Source organism: Magnolia sinica, chromosome 10 (genome assembly GCF_029962835.1).
Source record: "Magnolia sinica isolate HGM2019 chromosome 10, MsV1, whole genome shotgun sequence".
NCBI classification, from domain to species: Eukaryota; Viridiplantae; Streptophyta; class Magnoliopsida; order Magnoliales; family Magnoliaceae; genus Magnolia; species Magnolia sinica.
Window position 1 is genome coordinate 14033768 of NC_080582.1, and position 18278 is coordinate 14052045.

The following is an 18278-nucleotide window of genomic DNA, read 5'->3' on the forward strand; positions in this document are numbered from 1 at the left end:
ATAATATTCCATTAATATGAATATTTTATAATTTTTCCATTTCCAGTCCACTGAACTAATTATTGCAATATGATTCAATTGTGCGTCCAAGCACATCCTAAGGGTGTGTTTGGATGTACCCTAAATCACAATCACAATGGATATTTTGGCAAACCAGATGTTCATCAATTCCGTTGAGTGTTCGAGACAATAGAGAAAATGGAAACTCCAGTATAGAGAGTAGCAATTGTCCACTTTTTCTGCCCCAAGTCAATATTTAGGATGTTTCAGGTCATGTTTGAAATGTTGCGGATATCGACCTAGGTGGAATGGAATCCTGCCCTCCTGGACATCTGAATATGGCCTAAGAAAGCCAATTAACCACAAGAAGTTTTTTTGGAACAAAATTGTAATTTCTCCTGTTTGAGACGGAAGACTATATTCCGCCAATTGAGTTACAAGTGTCTGAGTTGGAGTTTCAATGCATATCGATGAGGTTGTGTTTGGATGCTCAGTTGAATTGAAACGTAATAATCCATTTCAATAAAACAGAAAGTGACCAAGTATGGTTAGTGTCAAGATTGCAATTGCAACAATTTCAAGTTGGTATACATGGAATTGCAATTACAGCATCACCCCCAACTTTGGTCATTCCTCTGCAATGATTTGAATGAATTGCGATCCACTTCAATTGAGCATCCAAATGCACCCTAATTCAGCAATATTGGCATTACCTTCATCTTCATCAATACCCCTTCTCCTGCATCTCCAGAAAAAAATTGCGAAAATGGATATAAAGCTCAGAGCGCCAACACCAACTACAATCCCAATGATCAAATCAGTCTTGCTTTTCTTTCCCCAACCTGGCGGACTTGTAACAATCGGTATGAAATCTAAATAAAAAAAAGAAAAAAAAAAAAGAAAAGGGATATGTATATTCATCTGTTAGGGATATGAATCCTACAATTCTATGATTTGAATCCTATGATTTAGATTCAAATCCAGATTTATAATTGTTCTCTTTTGTTTTCAGAAACTAGGATTCCTAGCAGCTATACTACATGAAAAATGTTTGCTATAAAATATGCACTAATGATTTGGCAACATGCACTTACAAAATAGTATAGCTTGGTTTGTTATGTAAATATGAAAATAAGAGAATTTCTCAATGTTAGGTAGAGAAAAATAATGACAACTCAAGATAACTTGAGATACTCATCAATGTCAGCCTTAATCTGCTTTGCTTTCAGAGCACCATCAACCTCAAAGAGAATGCTCGGTGATTGGCTGATTTCAGCCAGCAAATCAATCTGCATTCAGGAGAGAAGAAAGATGCTAGCTTAATAGAGAACTATTAAATATTGATTAGGAAGTTCAAACAAAATCGTGATGCAGCCAACTTCAAGTTGGGAGTAGAAGGATTGGGCAACCTCATGTTTTATGGGAATGCACTTTGAATAACATTCCGCATTTGAATGCAACTGGGTGGAATCACATCACAGAAGCTGAAATGATAATCACAAAGGAACTCCGGAAAATCCTGAGGCAGTACCAAGAGCACCCTTAGAGTGCCTTTGTACAGAAAGTGAACCTACCCACAAGTAAAAAAAAAAAAAAAAACTGATGATACCACAGTTGTGTAAGATGAGGAGAAAGAAGATAATGATGACATTCATGAGTAACACATACCTGAAAGTTGGAACTATCAAGGATAGGGTCAGGGGAACCAAGGTCCAAAAGCCAGTTCAGAAACAATCTGAAATATGCCTTTCGGCTGAAAGCAGCTTTCTTCTCTTCTGCATCCTTTTGGATAACTCTCACAATCACTGACAAAATCTGCCACATGTCATAATGAGAACACTGTAAGTAACTATAATGGAAGCAGAAGTATAAATTTTATTTTTATTTTAAAACAAAAAAAAAAAAAAACAAAACAAAACAAAAAATTTTCCTTGTGCATGTGTTTTAATTAACCTTGGGCAAGAGAAACACTTTACTTGATCCCTGGTCCACCGTACAATACTAACAACAACAAAGATAAATGAAGTTACAAATCATCGAATTAATTAAAGCAAACACCTGCTGAGGTTAATGTAACTAGCAACATTTGTTACAACTGAAAGAAATTTCTCATAACCACAAAAAAGAAAAAAAGAAAAAAAGATCGCTACCTTAATAACTAAAACCACAAGCTTTGCATACATATCAATAACAGCAAATGAGAGATGTTGGACTTGTTGTGGCGTTTATAGGGACAATGAGCTTGGATTAATCATGTCAGTTGCCAAACAATTTGCTACAGAAATTTCCTGAAATTATAGGTAGAAAGAGAAGGAAAACTCTTAACAACTGTGAGGGTCTGGAGGATTCTCATGGAAACATAATACAAACCACGGAAAAAGTTTACCATGAGGATTCGGAAAAAGCGATCCGTGAGATCATCCCCTTTAAGCAACCCACTTTGTAGTAACTGTGAGATATAATGGGTATAAGCGACATCAGTATTGCCAGGAAGTTCACAAATCCGACACCACTCAACAAACAGACGAGAAACCTGCAGTTTATTCATAGAAAATGGAAAGCACATAGAAAAATCAAGATCAGACTCAAAGAAAAATAAAAAAGCACATAGAAAATGGAACAAGCAATGTTAAATAAGACAAACAAACAAGCACCTGCACATCAGGAAGGATTTTCATTCACGATTCAACAAACATAAAATTCATTTCATTTCCTTTTTATGACTTCATATGTTCGTTTTTGGGTTTTCTATGCTACTCTGTAACGACCTTGGATTTTCTTATGATAATCTTTCCTTAAGTAGTTGTTTTTGGGGTAATTAGCGCTTTACTCGATTGCTTGTGAAATTCGCATCAATCACTTTAAATTGTATCTGCATGGCTCTAAACGTGTAGATTAGTGAGCGCTACGTTACTCTGAAATCTGGGATCCATCGCTAAATCCAGTTGTTCTGGGGAATTTTTGGAAGATCTGGATCGGATCTGGACCGCGCGTCGAAAGTCCGATGGCGATGATCTTAGGCTGTTGCGGTCACCGAGTTGGGCTTGATCTTCACCTCGAAAATCAAGTCGATCTGATGTTCTGGGTCGATTTGATTGAGCTCGGAGTGAAGAGTGTGAGAACGGTTGGAATTTATTAAGCTTTTATTGAAATCTGAGTCGTGTCGCTTACGCGACGATTTTAAGCATTCTGACCGTTGGATTCTGACCCAATTTCACCCTCTGATCAGGATAGTTGGCCCAGGCATATCCTAGTGCTTGTGGACCTGATCGAGATTCCGTGACCGTTGAATTGAGTGTGGTCCGCCACGGCTGATCTGAAGAGCCGGTCGGTATGAAAACTCAGCTTGACCTAGATCCATGGTCAGTGAGCTTAAGTCCGACCTTTCGTGGTTATAGGCCCACCAGAAGTGCTTCGTTGGATCGAGAAAGGCGTGCTTTGGTTATAACCTAAGTATACCTTGACCCTGGGGTTATTTCCATCATTTTAAGGCCTATATATAGTCCTTAAACCCTAGCTCTCATTTCCATACGAATTTTCTCTAACCCTAGCTTGGAAAGAGAGTGGAAAAGAGAGAGTTAGTGAGAGAGATTGGTTGGTGAATCATCTTGATTTCTTCCTCGTTCTTCTTCACCTTTGAACCTTTACTTTGAATCGTTCCTCTGACGATTCTGAGTTCTTTTGGGGTAAGTTAACCTAACCCTAACCTGTGTTAGAGCTTAGATTAGACTTGGTGTTGTTGTATCTCATTTCCATCTTTGTTTTAGGGTTTTCTAGCGCCGTTGACAAAGACTACTCATCTAAATCAGTTCGGTGGTTCTTTCTTCGCTTAAGGTGCGGACTTTGAGTGTATAGGTTATGGTTTTCAAGGCTTTCAATCCCAGTCAGTGATTTATTCTTGTTATGGATGAGATTTCACATGTCAAACGTTGTGTTTACATTGCTTTCCTGATATGCATGTGCTATGTTGAGATTTGTATATTCTATGTGTATTTATAAAGTACCGTATACGTATAAAATATGCACTTATGTTTGCCATGATTAATTGTCATGTATGTATGCTAGATGCATGTATGTCAACTCCTTGATAAAAGGAAGCATGTATTTCAACATACGTCATGTATGTTGTCCCATGTATGCTAAGTGTTTGTAGAAATGCATGAATGATCTAAAGTGTAACTGATTACACTAAATGCGGGCGTTGAGAAGTGATTCTCAATACTCCTATGGATGCGCATGTTTTCCTTTATGCAGTTACCTTTCAAGTTATTTAAATTCAAGCATTTCCTATGCTTACACTTATGTTAAGTTGATATTCTTCAGATGTGTATGTACCATGATTTGAGTTGTTGATCCATTACTGTTTTACATTCCATATGAGCATCTGTTGTAGTGTAAGGTGTTTGGGACTATGCCTTAGTCCAGGAAATCGGTAATTGACCCTATGTGCGTGGTTGAGATTGCTTTCGCCACGTCGGACGTATTAGACGAACCCGAGTCGTATTAGAGTTGTCGGCAGTGGTTTGGCCACGCGGAGTGTTTGCGCACTCTATGTCGCTCAATTCGACGTGCGCTCATGCTAGTCGAGTTCGTCAAGTAACCCGATTGTCCGATGTATGTTAACCATGTATGGACGCTACTGCTTGAATCTAGGGTACCGAACTTACCAGTGAAATCCTATTAACTATGGTACTTGATCCGCTAAGACTCATGAGCCGGACATGGTGGTATGGGACACCGTGGTCGAGCTGTCGGCCTACGCTGGGGTGACGAGCCTCCCCGTAGTGACCAGTGAGCAACTTAACTCGTGAGCCGATTATGGTGGTATGGGACACTATATTCGTGCTGTCGGCCTACATTGATTGGTGACGAGCCCTTTGTAGTGACCTCGAGCATACCTGGATACCGCAAGGAGGTGACGAGCCGATCTGTGGTAGTAAGGGCATGAAAGGCGTGCATTGATTGGTGACGAGCCCTTTGCTACGACCTCAACTATATGATCGTATGAGATATCTAGGATTGACGACCCTAGTATGGATCACTGTTTGGATGGTGATATGAGGAAGGTATCTTAGCTTCCCAATCCTGTTGTGTGAAATGGACTAATAACAACTTGGTAATCATATCCATGCACCGCATTTGCATGTGCTTTGTAGATGTGGTGCACTTTGAGGCGATGTCATGCGTAACGTAAGATGAAGACGCTGAGGGTGTACGCGTGAGGGCACGCATCATATTGCATTCATGCTTGCATTAACAAGAGTACTTAGGATTTATTTACTTATCCTGCTTTATCATTACTGTTTGATTGAACTGATAACATGTTAACCGGCCTTATTGTTCCACCGAGTTGATCACTCACTCCCACGTTTCGGGCGGTGTTACACACCCACCGGACTCTCTTAGGCCCCGATGTTGCAGATGTGGATGCGACGTCGAGGCAGAGCGGGCTGGATGACGACGAGGCCGCCTTCTCCTATATGCACTGACGGGTTCTAGTGAGCCTCTGTCTGATGCGCGGGATCTTCTGGGATTATTTTTGGGAACTGAAATGATGTAATTTGATACTTATAATTTTGTTAAATAACACTTTTACACGATCTGGTTGTATATGTAATTCAGGGATTTACACTTGTACACATTTTACTATAAGTCTTCCGCTTGCTTTATTCACTTGTCCCTGAATCATATCTGTGTTTTGGCTTAATCTATTCCATGTTTTATGCACTAATACAGTCAACATACATTCATCATTAAATATGTTGCATAAGTGATGTTTTGGAACTCGGGAGCTGGGTTATGCTCGACCCCCGAATTTTAGGGCGTTACAAGTTGGTATCAGAGCATGATCTGGATTAAACCAGACCTGGGTTATGGTCACACACCACACGTTGTCGCCACTATAGTGTATTTGGGTGTGGGTCTATCATCGCTTTGTGTTTATGCTCCGTAGTTTCCACCGGCGAAAGTTTTCTGAAAACCTTCACCGAGATCGAGTCTGTACTCCTACCTGATCACACACAGCGACCCGAAACCTTTTCTAGACCCTCTATTAATGAGTGTAGACGGTCTATCTTCCCTTTTTTCATCTTTAAACCTTCCAGAAATTACTATTTGAATCAGATTTCTGTCAGAATGACCCGATAGGCTTCAATCTACGTAAGGGGCCAATCGGGGCATTTTCTATGGGGCCCAGGGGGAGAACCACACTTTTTGGGCCAAAGGGGACCAGGAGGGCCTTGCCAAATCGGCGAGGCATCGCCGATATGTCCAGAGACCGGCGATGCCATCGCCGGTCGCCGGGCCAGGCAGGCCGGACCGACGCGGGCCGATCGTTCATGGGGCTTGTGTGGCCCACCCCTCCACGATTTTCCTTTTAAAACCCTTCCTTTTACCTATTTCCTTCACAAAACCCACCCCCAAGCTTTCCTTTTCTTCCAAAACCTCTCCAAACTCTCTCAAATCTCTCCCAAATCTTCATCTTCCTCCCATTTTCGTGCAAACCCATCACCCCATTCTCAAATCTTCCATTCCATTACTGATTTCTTCTTTTTCCCTTCTCATTTGAGCCCTTTCATTCCCTATTTGGCTAATAGTTGTGTGGAAGCTTCACCATCTTCCTATTTCTCTCTTTCTCTCATTTCTCATGACCCTCTTTGAGATTGTGACGGCCATCTTTTCCATTTCTTCCCTTCTTTCCTTGATGGGGAAGAAGAGAGCGCCCGTGGATGAAGCCGGGCCGAGCCGCCCAACCCGTGCACGGAGGCCGAGAGGTGCCGCCGCTAGCACATCCGCCACGCGCGAGTTCCAGATGAAGCGGGACCTCGATCCTCGAGCTCCTGTTAGTAGGACCTTGTTGGCAGAATTGTCACATGGAGTCTATGAAGGGCGTAGAGTCCTTTTTGAGGCTCATGTTGATCCGCGGCTCTTTGGTGAGTTCTTTTTATTGGAGCGCCTTGAAGGGGCTGGTTGGGGTCTCTTGTTTGAAGGTGAGTATCGCGCGAATGCTAGCACTGTTCGGGCCTTCTATACCAACATTCTGGAGCCTTCGCTGGATCCTCTACAGTTCAAGATTCCCTATGGTAGCGGTCGAGTTGGAATTGTCAATGTTGCTTTAATATCCCGACTCTTGAAGGTGCCACTTGGAGAAGTGCATGCCAACGAGAAGAATGTGGACAGTGTGCGCGAGAAGGATCGTAGCACCCAATTCTTGTGTGGTCGTCTGGTCAAATGGTAGCCGAATAGGAGTCTTCTGGCTTCCTTCATGACGGACGACTTCCGTTTGCTTCACCACATCTTTACATTCAATTTGTATCCAAGGTGGAGCAACCGCAGCGAGTGTACGCGCCTGATGGTGGATTTTTTGTATCAGGTGGGGCAGGATGCGAAGTTGTGTGTGCCGACGTACGTCCTGCGTCAGATTATTCTCATCGCTCGTTCGAGTAGAAGGACCGAGTCGCTTCCCTTTGGCCGCCTTATTTGCAAGATCGCACATGAGTTCGGCTATAGGCTTGGATCTGAGAAGCCGGTCCCTGTTCGCCATATCAATTTGAGGACTCTTAAGCTAATGGAGGTTGGTTCTGGTCGGCTTGCCTCAGAGGGTGAGGCTGGGTCTGAGAGTGGTGATGATGAGAGTTATGCTGAAGGCGGTGCGGAGTCTGGGGAAGAAGCAGAGCAAGACGAGGAAGAGATTGAGGCACAGGATTCGAGTGATAGCTCTCCTCCTGTGGTGCCAGAGTAGGGCGCAGAGCAGACTGCCAGAGATGCCTGTCTTATACGGCTTGAAGAAGGGCAAGCTGCTTTACGCCAGGAGATGGTTGATCTTCGAGGCTTTGTTAAGCATAAGCTTAAGAAGATGTCTCGGACTCTGAAGTCTTTCCTGTGTTGCTTGCAGGATAAGGGTGCTCCGCCTCCATCTCCTAATTCTGACGAGTAGCATCTTCGTGGCCGTCTTTGCTTTGTTGTGTTTTTCTTTGTGTGTGGCCGTTGTTGGCTTGTAGTTGGAGTTGTTGTAGTTGTTGTAGTTGTTTGTGGTGGTTGTAGTTGCTGTGGTTGTTGAAGTGTTAGGTGTTGTTGTTTTCATGCTTTCCTAGTCGTGATGCATGTATTGCTGCACTACTTGTATTGCGACGATTTTGATTAATGGAATGCATGTTGTTTGCCTTTGGAGTTGTGCTGTGTTGTTGTTGTGTGGATGGATTATGTGACTTAGAATCTGACAGGTTGCATCCTTTGATTGAATGTAGGGATGCCTCCTAAGGGTTCGAAGACTTCGGCCCGTCTCTCTCTGATTGAGTCGCTTGCTGGGGTTCCTCCCTTGAGCGATAGCCAGTCAGATCCACAGGCGGGTCCATCTCGGGCCGGTGTTGGGTCGACACCGATGGCTCCTCCAGTCACACCCTCAGTTCCTGAGCCGAGCCATGCACCTTCTTCTGCTTCACCTGTTGATAGGTTTGAGCAGATGATGTTGTTGATGCAGCAGCAGCAGTTTCAGCAGCAGCAGCACTAGTAGCAGCAGGAGTTCCTCTCTTCCATGGCTGGCATCTTTGCTCAGTCAGTGGGGGCGACTCCACCTGTTTCACCTATGCCTCCATCTGGGAGCGCCAGTGCCAGTGGCACTTTTGAGCGATTCCAGTGCTTGCGACCTCCTACCTTTGCGGGTTCTCATAGACCCGAGGAGGCCAAGTATTGGATTGCCCGCATCTCTAAGATTCTGAGACCGTTGCACTGCTCTGAGGTTGAGCAGGTCGAGCTTGCCTCCTTTATGTTTGAGAAGGAGGCCAGTCTGTGGTGGGACAGTGTGCTTCGCACTCTCGAGGAAGGTTTTGAGTGGTCGTGGCAGGCATTTGAGGCACGCTTCCACGAGAAGTATTTCCCGGTTACGTACCGACATGAGAAGGAGAGTGAGTTCCTTCGCCTCCGCCAAGGAGAGCTGTCGGTGACGGAGTATGAGAACCGGTTTCGAGTTGGGGTGGTATGTTCCTTTGATCCTGGGTGATCACCGATGAGGATGCGGCGTTTATCTGAGGGTTGAGGACTGAGATCCGATCGAAGATTTACTGTGCCAGCATTTCTTCATATGCGGAGCTAGTGAGCATGTCCTTGCGAGCAGAGCAGGATGGAGATAGAGCGTCCCGCATGCGAGCACCGATGGCTCCTAGGCCGCGACCGAATTTCCAGGCTACACCTTTCCTCGGCAAGAGGCCGCGTGTTGATTCTCCTCCGAGGCGTTCAGCGCCGCCCGCTCAGCAGATGAGAGCTGATCTGAGATGTTCTTATTGTGGGAAGGTTGGGCACTTGGACCGTTTCTGCTTTTCCCGTATGCGAGCAGGTGGTTTTACTCCACCGCAGAGGGTTAGCCGTCCGATGCCTCAGGTTATTTCTCCTCCTCCTCTTCGATCAGCGCCAGCTCATCCATCCTTCGCACTGCAGCTTCTGGTTTCGAGCCACCTCAGCGGCCCATGGTTCCTCCGCCGAATCGTCAGCAGCAGGCTCGTGTTTATGCGCTTTCAACTGAAGCGCCTATGTCTGACTTGGTGCCGAGGTCCTTTGAGGTGACAGCGCATATTGAAGGTATTCCCGTTTCTGTGTTAGTGGATACAGGGTCCACTAATTCTCTTATTTCTTATGCCGCAGTTAGGTGTTTGGGTTTGAGATCTGTTCCTATGCAAGGAGTGACGCTTACTACCGCTACGGGGATGTCCTCTGCTTTGGGCAAGCGTTGTATAGATTGTTTGGTCGATCTGGGAAGTGGATCGATCCGTGTTGATTTGCTAGTCGCACCGCTTTATCACTACGATGTTATTATGGGTATGGATTGGCTCACGAGGATGCGAGCTGAGATTGATTGTGAAGCGAGATCAGTGACGATCCATGGACCTGAGGGCGAGATTGTTACTTTCCCAATTCAGGTCAGTTATCCTCTTCGTATTGATTTTTATCCTTCTCTGTTAGAGAGTTCGGCCGAATCGGCGTTGGTTAGTACGCCGGTAGTTCAGGAGTTTGAAGATGTGTTTGAGTCAATTCCTGGATTACCTCCTCAGCGTGAAATTGATTTTGCTATCGATCTTATGCCTGGTCCGGCGCCCATTTCTTTACCCACCTATCGGATGCCTCCGAGTGAAATGGAGGAGTTGAGGAAGCAGATAGATGGTTTGCTAGAATTGGGTTTTATTCGGCCTAGTGTGTCTCCTTGGGGAGCACCTGTTCTGTTTGTGAAGAAGAAGGATGGTTCCTTGCGATTGTGTATTGATTATCGCAGGTTGAATTTGGTAACTGTGAAGAATAAGTACCCTTTGCCCAGGATTGATGATCTGTTTGATCAGTTGAAGGGGGCGCGGTACTTCTCGAAGGTTGATCTGCAGTCAGGGTATCATCAGTTGCGCGTCAAGGATGGGCAGACGGAGCGCGTGAATCAAGTCCTGGAGGATATGTTGCGAGCTTGTGTTTTGGATTTCAAAGACAGTTGGGATGATTGTCTTCAGTATGCAGAGTTCGCGTATAATAATAGTTTCCAAGCGAGTATCGGCATGGCTCCCTATGAGGCGTTGTATGGTCGCCCGTGCAGAGCACCACATTGTTGGGCAGAAATTGGTGAGCGTAGTTTGCTTGGCCCGGAGTTGGTGCAGGTGACTTCAGAGAAGGTTGACATCATTCGACGTCGACTTTTGACAGCGCAGAGCAGGCAGAAGAGTTATGCTGATACGAGGCATCGACCGCTTGAGTTTGTAGTGGGAGACCATGTTTTTCTGAAGGTCTCTCCTATGAAGGGAGTTCTGCGGTTCGGTAAGAAGGGGAAGCTGACGCCGAGATTTATTGGTCCATTTCAAGTTCTGGATCGAGTGGGAGCGGTAGCTTACCGCCTTGCTTTGCCCACACCTCTTGCGGGCGTGCATAACGTATTTCATGTTTCTATGCTGAAGAAGTACGTTCCTGATCCTTCGCATATTATCAGTTGGGAGCAAGTGCAGTTGAGTGAGGATGCCACTTATGTACTGCGACCGACGCGTATTCTTGACAGGAAGGAGCAGGTATTGCGTAGCAAGGTTATCCCTCTTGTGAAGGTGCTATGGACGCATCATGGTGTGGAAGAGGCTACTTGGGAATCTGAAGCTGAGGTCAGGAAGACCTACCCTCTGATCCTCGAGGATTATATGAAGGTATGAATTTCGAGGACGAAATTTTCTTTAAGGGGGGTAGATTGTAACGACCTTGGATTTTCTTGTGCTAATCTTTCCTTAAGTAGTTGTTTTTGGGGTAATTAGCGCTTTACTCGATTGCTTGTGAAATTCGCATCAATCACTTTAAATTGTATCTGCATGGCTCTAAACGTGTAGATTAGTGAGCGCTACGTTACTCTGAAATCTGGGATCCATCGCTAAATCCAGTTGTTCTGGGGAATTTTTGGAAGATCTGGATCGGATCTGGACCGCGCGTCGAAAGTCCGATGGCGATGATCTTAGGCTGTTGCGGTCACCGAGTTGGGCTTGATCTTCACCTCGAAAATCAAGTCGATCTGATGTTCTGGGTCGATTTGATTGAGCTCGGAGTGAAGAGTGTGAGAACGGTTGGAATTTATTAAGCTTTTATTGAAATCTGAGTCGTGTCGCTTGCGCGACGATTTTAAGCATTCTCAATCCGTTGGATTTCGACCCAATTTCACCCTCCGATCAGGATAGTGGCCCATGCATATCCTAGTGCTTGTGGACTGATCGAGATTCCGTGACCGTTGAATTGAGTGTGGTCCGCCACGCCGATCTCAAGAGCCGGTCGGTATGAAAACTCGGCTTGACCTAGATCCATGGTCGGTGAGCTTAAGTCCGACCTTTCGTGGTTATATGCCCACCGAAGTGCTTCGTTGGATCGAGAAAGGCGTGCTTTGGTTATAACCTAAGTATACCTTGACCACGGGTTATTTCCATCATTTTAAGGCCTATATATAGTCCTTAAACCCTAGCTCTCATTTCCATACGAATTTTCTCTAACCCTAGCTTGGAAAGAGAGTGGAAAAGAGAGAGTTAGTGAGAGAGATTGGTTGGTGAATCATCTTGATTTCTTCCTTGTTCTTCTTCACCTTTGAACCTTTACTTTGAATCGTTCCTCTGACGATTCTGAGTTCTTTTGGGGTAAGTTAACCTAACCCTAACCTGTGTTAGAGCTTAGATTAGACTTGGTGTTGTTGTATCTCATTTCCATCTTTGTTTTAGGGTTTTCTAGCGCCGTTGACAAAGACTACTCGTCTAAATCAGTTCGGTGGTTCTTTCTTCGCTTAAGGTGCGGACTTTGAGTGTATAGGTTATGGTTTTCAAGGCTTTCAATCCCAGTCAGTGATTTATTCTTGTTATGGATGAGATTTCACATGCCAAACGTTGTGTTTACATTGCTTTCCTGATATGCATGTGCTATGTTGAGATTTGTGTATTCTATGTGTATTTATAAAGTACCGTATACGTATAAAATATGCACTTATGTTTGCCATGATTAATTGTCATGTATGTATGCTAGATGCATGTATGTCAACTCCTTGATAAAAGGAATTGTCTAAGTGCATGTATTTCAACATACGTCATGTATGTTGTCCCATGTATGCTAAGTGTTTGTAGAAATGCATGAATGATCTAAAGTGTAACTGATTACACTAAATGCGGGCGTTGAGAAGTGATTCTCAATACTCCTATGGATGCGCATGTTTTCCTTTATGCAGTTACCTTTCAAGTTATTTAAATTCAAGCATTTCCTATGCTTACACTTATGTTAAGTTGATATTCTTCAGATGTGTATGTACCATGATTTGAGTTGTTGATCCATTACTGTTTTACATTCCATATGAGCATCTGTTGTAGTGTAAGGTGTTTGGGACTATGCCTTAGTCCAGGAAATCGGTAATTGACCCTATGTGCGTGGTTGAGATTGCTTTCGCCACGTCGGACGTATTAGACGAACCCGAGTCGTATTAGAGTTGTCGGCAGTGGTTTGGCCACGCGGAGTGTTTGCGCACTCTATGTCGCTCAATTCGACGTGCGCTCGTGCTAGTCGAGTTCGTCAAGTAACCCGATTGTCCGATGTATGTTAACCATGTATGGACGCTACTGCTTGAATCTAGGGTACCGAACTTACCAGTGAAATCCTAATAACCATGGTACCTGATCCGCTAAGACTCATGAGCCGGACATGGTGGTATGGGACACCGTGGTCGAGCTGTCGGCCTACGCTGGGGTGACGAGCCTCCCCGTAGTGACCAGTGAGCAACTTAACTCGTGAGCCGATTATGGTGGTATGGGACACTATATTCGTGCTGTCGGCCTACATTGATTAATGACGAGCCCTTTGTAATGACCTCGAGCATACCTGGATACCGCAAGGAGGTGACGAGCCGATCTGTGGTAGTAAGGGCATGAAAGGCGTGCATTGATTGGTGACGAGCCCTTTGCTACGACCTCAACTATATGATCGTATGAGATATCTAGGATTGACGACCCTAGTATGGATCACTGTTTGGATGGTGATATGAGGAAGGTATCTTAGCTTCCCAATCCTGTTGTGTGAAATGGACTAATAACAACTTGGTAATCATATCCATGCACCGCATTTGCATGTGCTTTGTAGATGTGGCGCACTTTGAGGCGATGTCATGCGTAACGTAAGATGAAGACGCTGAGGGTGTACGCGTGAGGGCACGCATCATATTGCATTCATGCTTGCATTAACAAGAGTACTTAGAATTTATTTACTTATCCTGCTTTATCATTACTGTTTGATTGAACTGATAACATGTTAACCAGTGCCTTATTGTTCCACTGAGTTGATCACTCACTCCCACGTTTCTGGGGCGGTGTTACACACCCACCAGACTCTGTCTTAGGCCCTGATGTTGCAGATGTGGATGCGACGTCTGAGGCAGAGCGGGAGCTGGATGACGACGAGGCTGCCTTCTCCTATATGCAGTTTTCAGACGGGTTCTAGCGAGCCTCGGTCTGTTGCGTGGGATCTCTGGGATTATTTTTGGGAACTGAAATGATGTAATTTGATACTTATAATTTTGTTAAATAACACTTTTACACGATCTGGTTGTATATGTAATTCAGGGATTTACACTTGTACACATTTTACTATAAGTCTTCCGCTTGCTTTATTCACTTGTCCCTGAATCATATCTATGTTTTGGCTTAATCTATTCCATGTTTTATGCACTAATACAGTCAACATACATTCATCATTAAATATGTTGCATAAGTGATGTTTTGGAACTCGGGAGCTGGGTTATGCTCAACCCCCGAATTTCAGGGCGTTACATACTCCAATTTCCAATTTAATAATTTCCAAGTATCTAATCGGTCCCTAAAGTATCTGAAATTTGAAGAGCTACAACTGATTTGATAAATATTGCAACATATGTAAGCAAAGGTATTACTTGAATTCCGTGGCCAGGCACACATATTACTAGATGCAACTCATTAAAATTATTTTTACTCAAGTATATGCAACAACATATATATGCAAGCAAGGAAAACTATTACTAGATTTCTGACAGAGGACCACAGGCACATAGATTACTTCACTACATTTGCAAGAATTAATATTACTATTTTTTTTCCATAATCACCACCGCATCGTCCTAGCCATTTGAGATTGGTGTTACGAACGCTGTTTTGCTAGTCCCACTATTCTCAGAAAGTAAAAAAAAAATCCTTCATATCACTTCATAGCTGAAAAGGAGCTACTCCATTAGTCATTTCCATTTTAGTGAATTGAAATTTTGCAATTGAATTCAACTGAGCATCCAAATGCAGCCTCAATGAACTTGAAGAGATTCCTATGCCAATGAACTAAAAATGTAAATAAACACCATCCCAAAAGCTCTAAATGCCTGAAGTATATAATAAAGCCACTCCACTTTCTTCCCCAAAAGACTTTTTATCTGCAGTCATTTAGAAAGCAAACTAGGTATATATACAATATCCAATTATCCATGTTTGTCTGCATATTGCATACACATGAACATGTTACATATGCATACACAAACACATCTAAACCTACATAAATGGGCTATGCATAAATGCATGTGGACCTATATAGGTTTATACATACATACAGAGAGAGAGAGAGAGAGAGAGAGAGACTGTGCTACATTCATCACATGATTCTGTTTTGTCTTCTGAGTTTCAGCCCAATGGTTTTTTTTGGGTAGAATCAGTTTAGTTTGTATGTTCTCGCGACTGTGATACTTCTAATCTAACACGAACTGACTATTTAGGCAGCATTTGGATGCACTATCCAATAAAATTGCAATAACAAGTTCAATAAAGTGGAAATGACCAAATTGCAATTAGTTAGTATTCATATTCAATAAAGTAGAAGTCCGCTATCAAAAGCATAAATAAGTAGGCCGGATATCTACCAGGATGACTAGAAAAACATGGAACTGGAAGATGTGCAGAAATGAATCTACTTGATGTGCAGTCTCATGAACATATAAAAACTTGCCTCCATACACCTAGCCATATTACACAGACATGGAACAGGAAGATCCCCGTCGTCCATAAAATCAACTTACTTTGTACCTACCTTGGCCGAGAAAGAAGGACATAGTCTCAACTTCTAATCAGATGGGCCATGCATGTATTTTGAATGCAGGCTGTTTTTCATTTCCTTAGATGCCATTTTAATGAACCGCCTACCACACATGGACTCCATGCTTGTGAGTAAGTAGTGTGAGTAAAAATCCAAGAGTATCTTTAAAAAGCCATTGGAAAAAAAAAAACCATGAGTAAGAACAATATGACTAAGAACATGAAATAAGAACATGAAATTACCATTGAGAGCAGATCATAAGCTAATAAAAACCAAGTACAAAATGCATTAATAAAGGAAAGAACCATCAAGATGCATATAATTAGGGATTTACGTCGGTCTAAGAGACAACCGTGAGTAAGAATGTTAGCTTTGAAAACAAAATAATGAGCTAAAAACCATGGATATCTGGCTTCATGGTAAGATGATTTGGACAGTCCAGCTAATTTGCACCAACAGAGATAGCTGTCAGTCCAAAAATACTTACAGGGCCAATACATTTTTTTTTCTTTTGTCAAGCAATGGATGTCCCACTTGAAAGGAATTTGATTACATTCTATTTGCATTTGCAATGTGCAAAATGGAGATTTCTGATATGGTTAGCCATAACAAAGCATTTTCCTGTTTACCCTCAGGCCATGATGAATGTTCATTTCTCACCAATAGCTCCATATCTCTTTCTACTGAATCACTCATAGCACATATAGATAGTAAGGTTAAAACAACATTTTTATACAAGCGCTTTCTAAAATTTCTAAGTGGGATGGGAAGTTCTTAAAAGAAACCAAAAAACAAAAAACAAAAACAAAAACAAAAACAAAGCAAAACAAAACAAAAAAACAAAAAAAAAAAAAAAAAAATCATGCTACATACTGCAGAGTGCAGACATCCAAATGCTATTTTGGGCAAAGGAAAAACCAATGTATCGGACCATCAAAACACTAAATTAAAGATCATCAAATATGCTAGCAATTATGAACATTAACAAGCCTGCACATATTACAAAAATGAATAAATTGGGACTGCATCACATCAAGGAAAGCCCTTCAAAATGTACCATATATAGAACGATAACAAAAATACCGCAGTACCTTGCTACGACAAAAATATTCATGGCCAATTACAAAAGCAACGGTTCTTTCCATACACAATTATTGAATCACCTCCCTTGATCATGACACACTTTTCCCAAAACCATAGCTTAGCAAAACAATTGAATTGCATAGGCATAGGATATTCTATTGGAACCATAATTTTATTTCTCAAAGCAACTGGTTGATTTTAATAAACCTTTGTAATTAATTGCATACTCATAGCATCTGTAAGAGTTGTGTCTTCTTATTGCCAAGCCCAAGCTTACATAAAAGAGTGTTTCCTTAGCATAGCAGCCAGCATGCTAAGGCAACTCGTCCCCGCTCCCTAGGCTATATTTTCAATTCCGTAAGTCCACAAATGCATTACAACTTACTTCAGTGGTTACACTTCCACATGTTTGGAGGAGGAGGTAGGGTATACACCTGAAGGTGGTGGCTGTATAACCATATATGCATGTTTTAAGCTTGCTAGTGTTGTGCATATAAAGCATGCACCTGCCCAACAAAACCTACTTGCAATTCAAACCAATGCAACAACAAAATCAAAACCTATGATAACTATTGTAATATATATTTGAAATATTAATGGAAAGAAGTTGCGATAAATACATAAGAGGTGCATGCCTGTGTAACATGCGCTTTGGGAATTTCGTCAAACAGTTGACATCCCTTCCTCCACATGTTCTTGGTCCCTAGACACTAGATTGATGTTAGTGAAGCAACGATCAATTGGCTCGGGATCGAACCATGCCGCAACCCACAACACCACATTAAGCTTCACAATAGGGTACACCATGCATTTTCCAAGGGAAATCCCCCTCTACATCATCATACAACAAATTTACAGATAAATTTTAGAAACTCTAATCTCAACATTCGATTTCAGTAAACAAAAAAGTATAAATAAAAAAATAATAATCAGAAACCCCTAAATCTAAACATCCGAAATTTGGAAACAAGCAACAAAAAATTGATTGAAAATTGTTTCTACATAAACTAACCTTTTCTTAAAGAGCTTGTTTGGTGCTCTGCCTGTGACTTTTGTGACAAGTAGCAGAGAGAGCTCTGCTTTCAGATCTATCAACGGAAAAGGGGTTTTTGATTTTTTGTGAGTGGGAGTCAGAGAGGGGTTCCGAATCTTTCAGCAGAGAGAGGTTTTAGATCCTTCACAACCGGGAGTGCAAAAACTCGAAATCATCCATTGATGAAGAGGAGTTCGTGAGATCGAGTGGGAGGGGATGGTTAGGGAGAGAAGAGGAGTTCGTGAGAGGGGAGATCGAGAGAGAGAAAAGGAGAGCGGGAGATCGAGAGAGAGAGAGAGAGAGAGAGAGAGAGAGAGAGAGAGAAGGGGCGGGGGAGATCGAGAGAGAGAGAGAAAGGGACGTACCAGAGAGGGAATAGGGTTGAGTGGAGGGAGGGAAATGAATGTTTCGTGAGAGGGGGAAAAGAAAAAGGCAGCGCGGTTTTGTGCTTTTTGCCTACTACGGTCTTGCTACGGTTTTTAACCGTAGCTAAAATCCAATTTGACCGTAGCCATTGAACAATCCACAACAGGCCCTCCACGGCTCACATTTGACGGGATCTGGATGTATGACCTTGTCAAGGGCTTTGTGG

General features: G+C 42.9%; 1 protein-coding gene across 4 annotated transcripts; it reads right to left on the reverse strand.

Moving 5' to 3' along the window:
- Positions 1-1092: 1092 nt before the first annotated feature.
- On the reverse strand, positions 1093-15703 carry LOC131257363 (uncharacterized). 4 transcript variants are annotated; one of them, XR_009177338.1, is made up of 7 exons: positions 15554-15703; positions 2387-2533; positions 2151-2288; positions 1954-2001; positions 1669-1815; positions 1410-1570; positions 1096-1289 (listed from the first exon to the last, which is right to left on the reverse strand). XR_009177338.1 is itself a non-coding variant. In XM_058258255.1 (6 exons), exons 3-6 carry the CDS (start codon positions 2181-2183, stop codon positions 1176-1178), a joined length of 342 nt encoding a protein of 113 aa, XP_058114238.1. In that variant the 5' UTR covers positions 2184-2288; positions 2387-2533; positions 15561-15694; the 3' UTR covers positions 1093-1175. The 4 variants fall into 4 exon arrangements, 1 of the variants encoding a protein (XP_058114238.1); XR_009177337.1 differs by having other exon boundaries at positions 15561-15693; XM_058258255.1 differs by lacking the exon at positions 1410-1570 and having other exon boundaries at positions 1093-1289; positions 15561-15694.
- Between the last annotated feature and the right edge of the window lie 2575 nt (positions 15704-18278).

Coding starts and splice junctions, on each gene's coding strand:
- LOC131257363 (XM_058258255.1), bottom strand. CDS start 2,183: ATGTATGCAAAGCTTGTGGTTTTAGTTATTAAG. Junction 2,002..2,150: donor TTGTGGTTTTAGTTATTAAG/GTAGCGATCTTT, acceptor TGTTGTTGTTAG/TATTGTACGGTGGACCAGGG. Junction 1,816..1,953: donor AAGTGTTTCTCTTGCCCAAG/GTTAATTAAAAC, acceptor GACATGTGGCAG/ATTTTGTCAGTGATTGTGAG.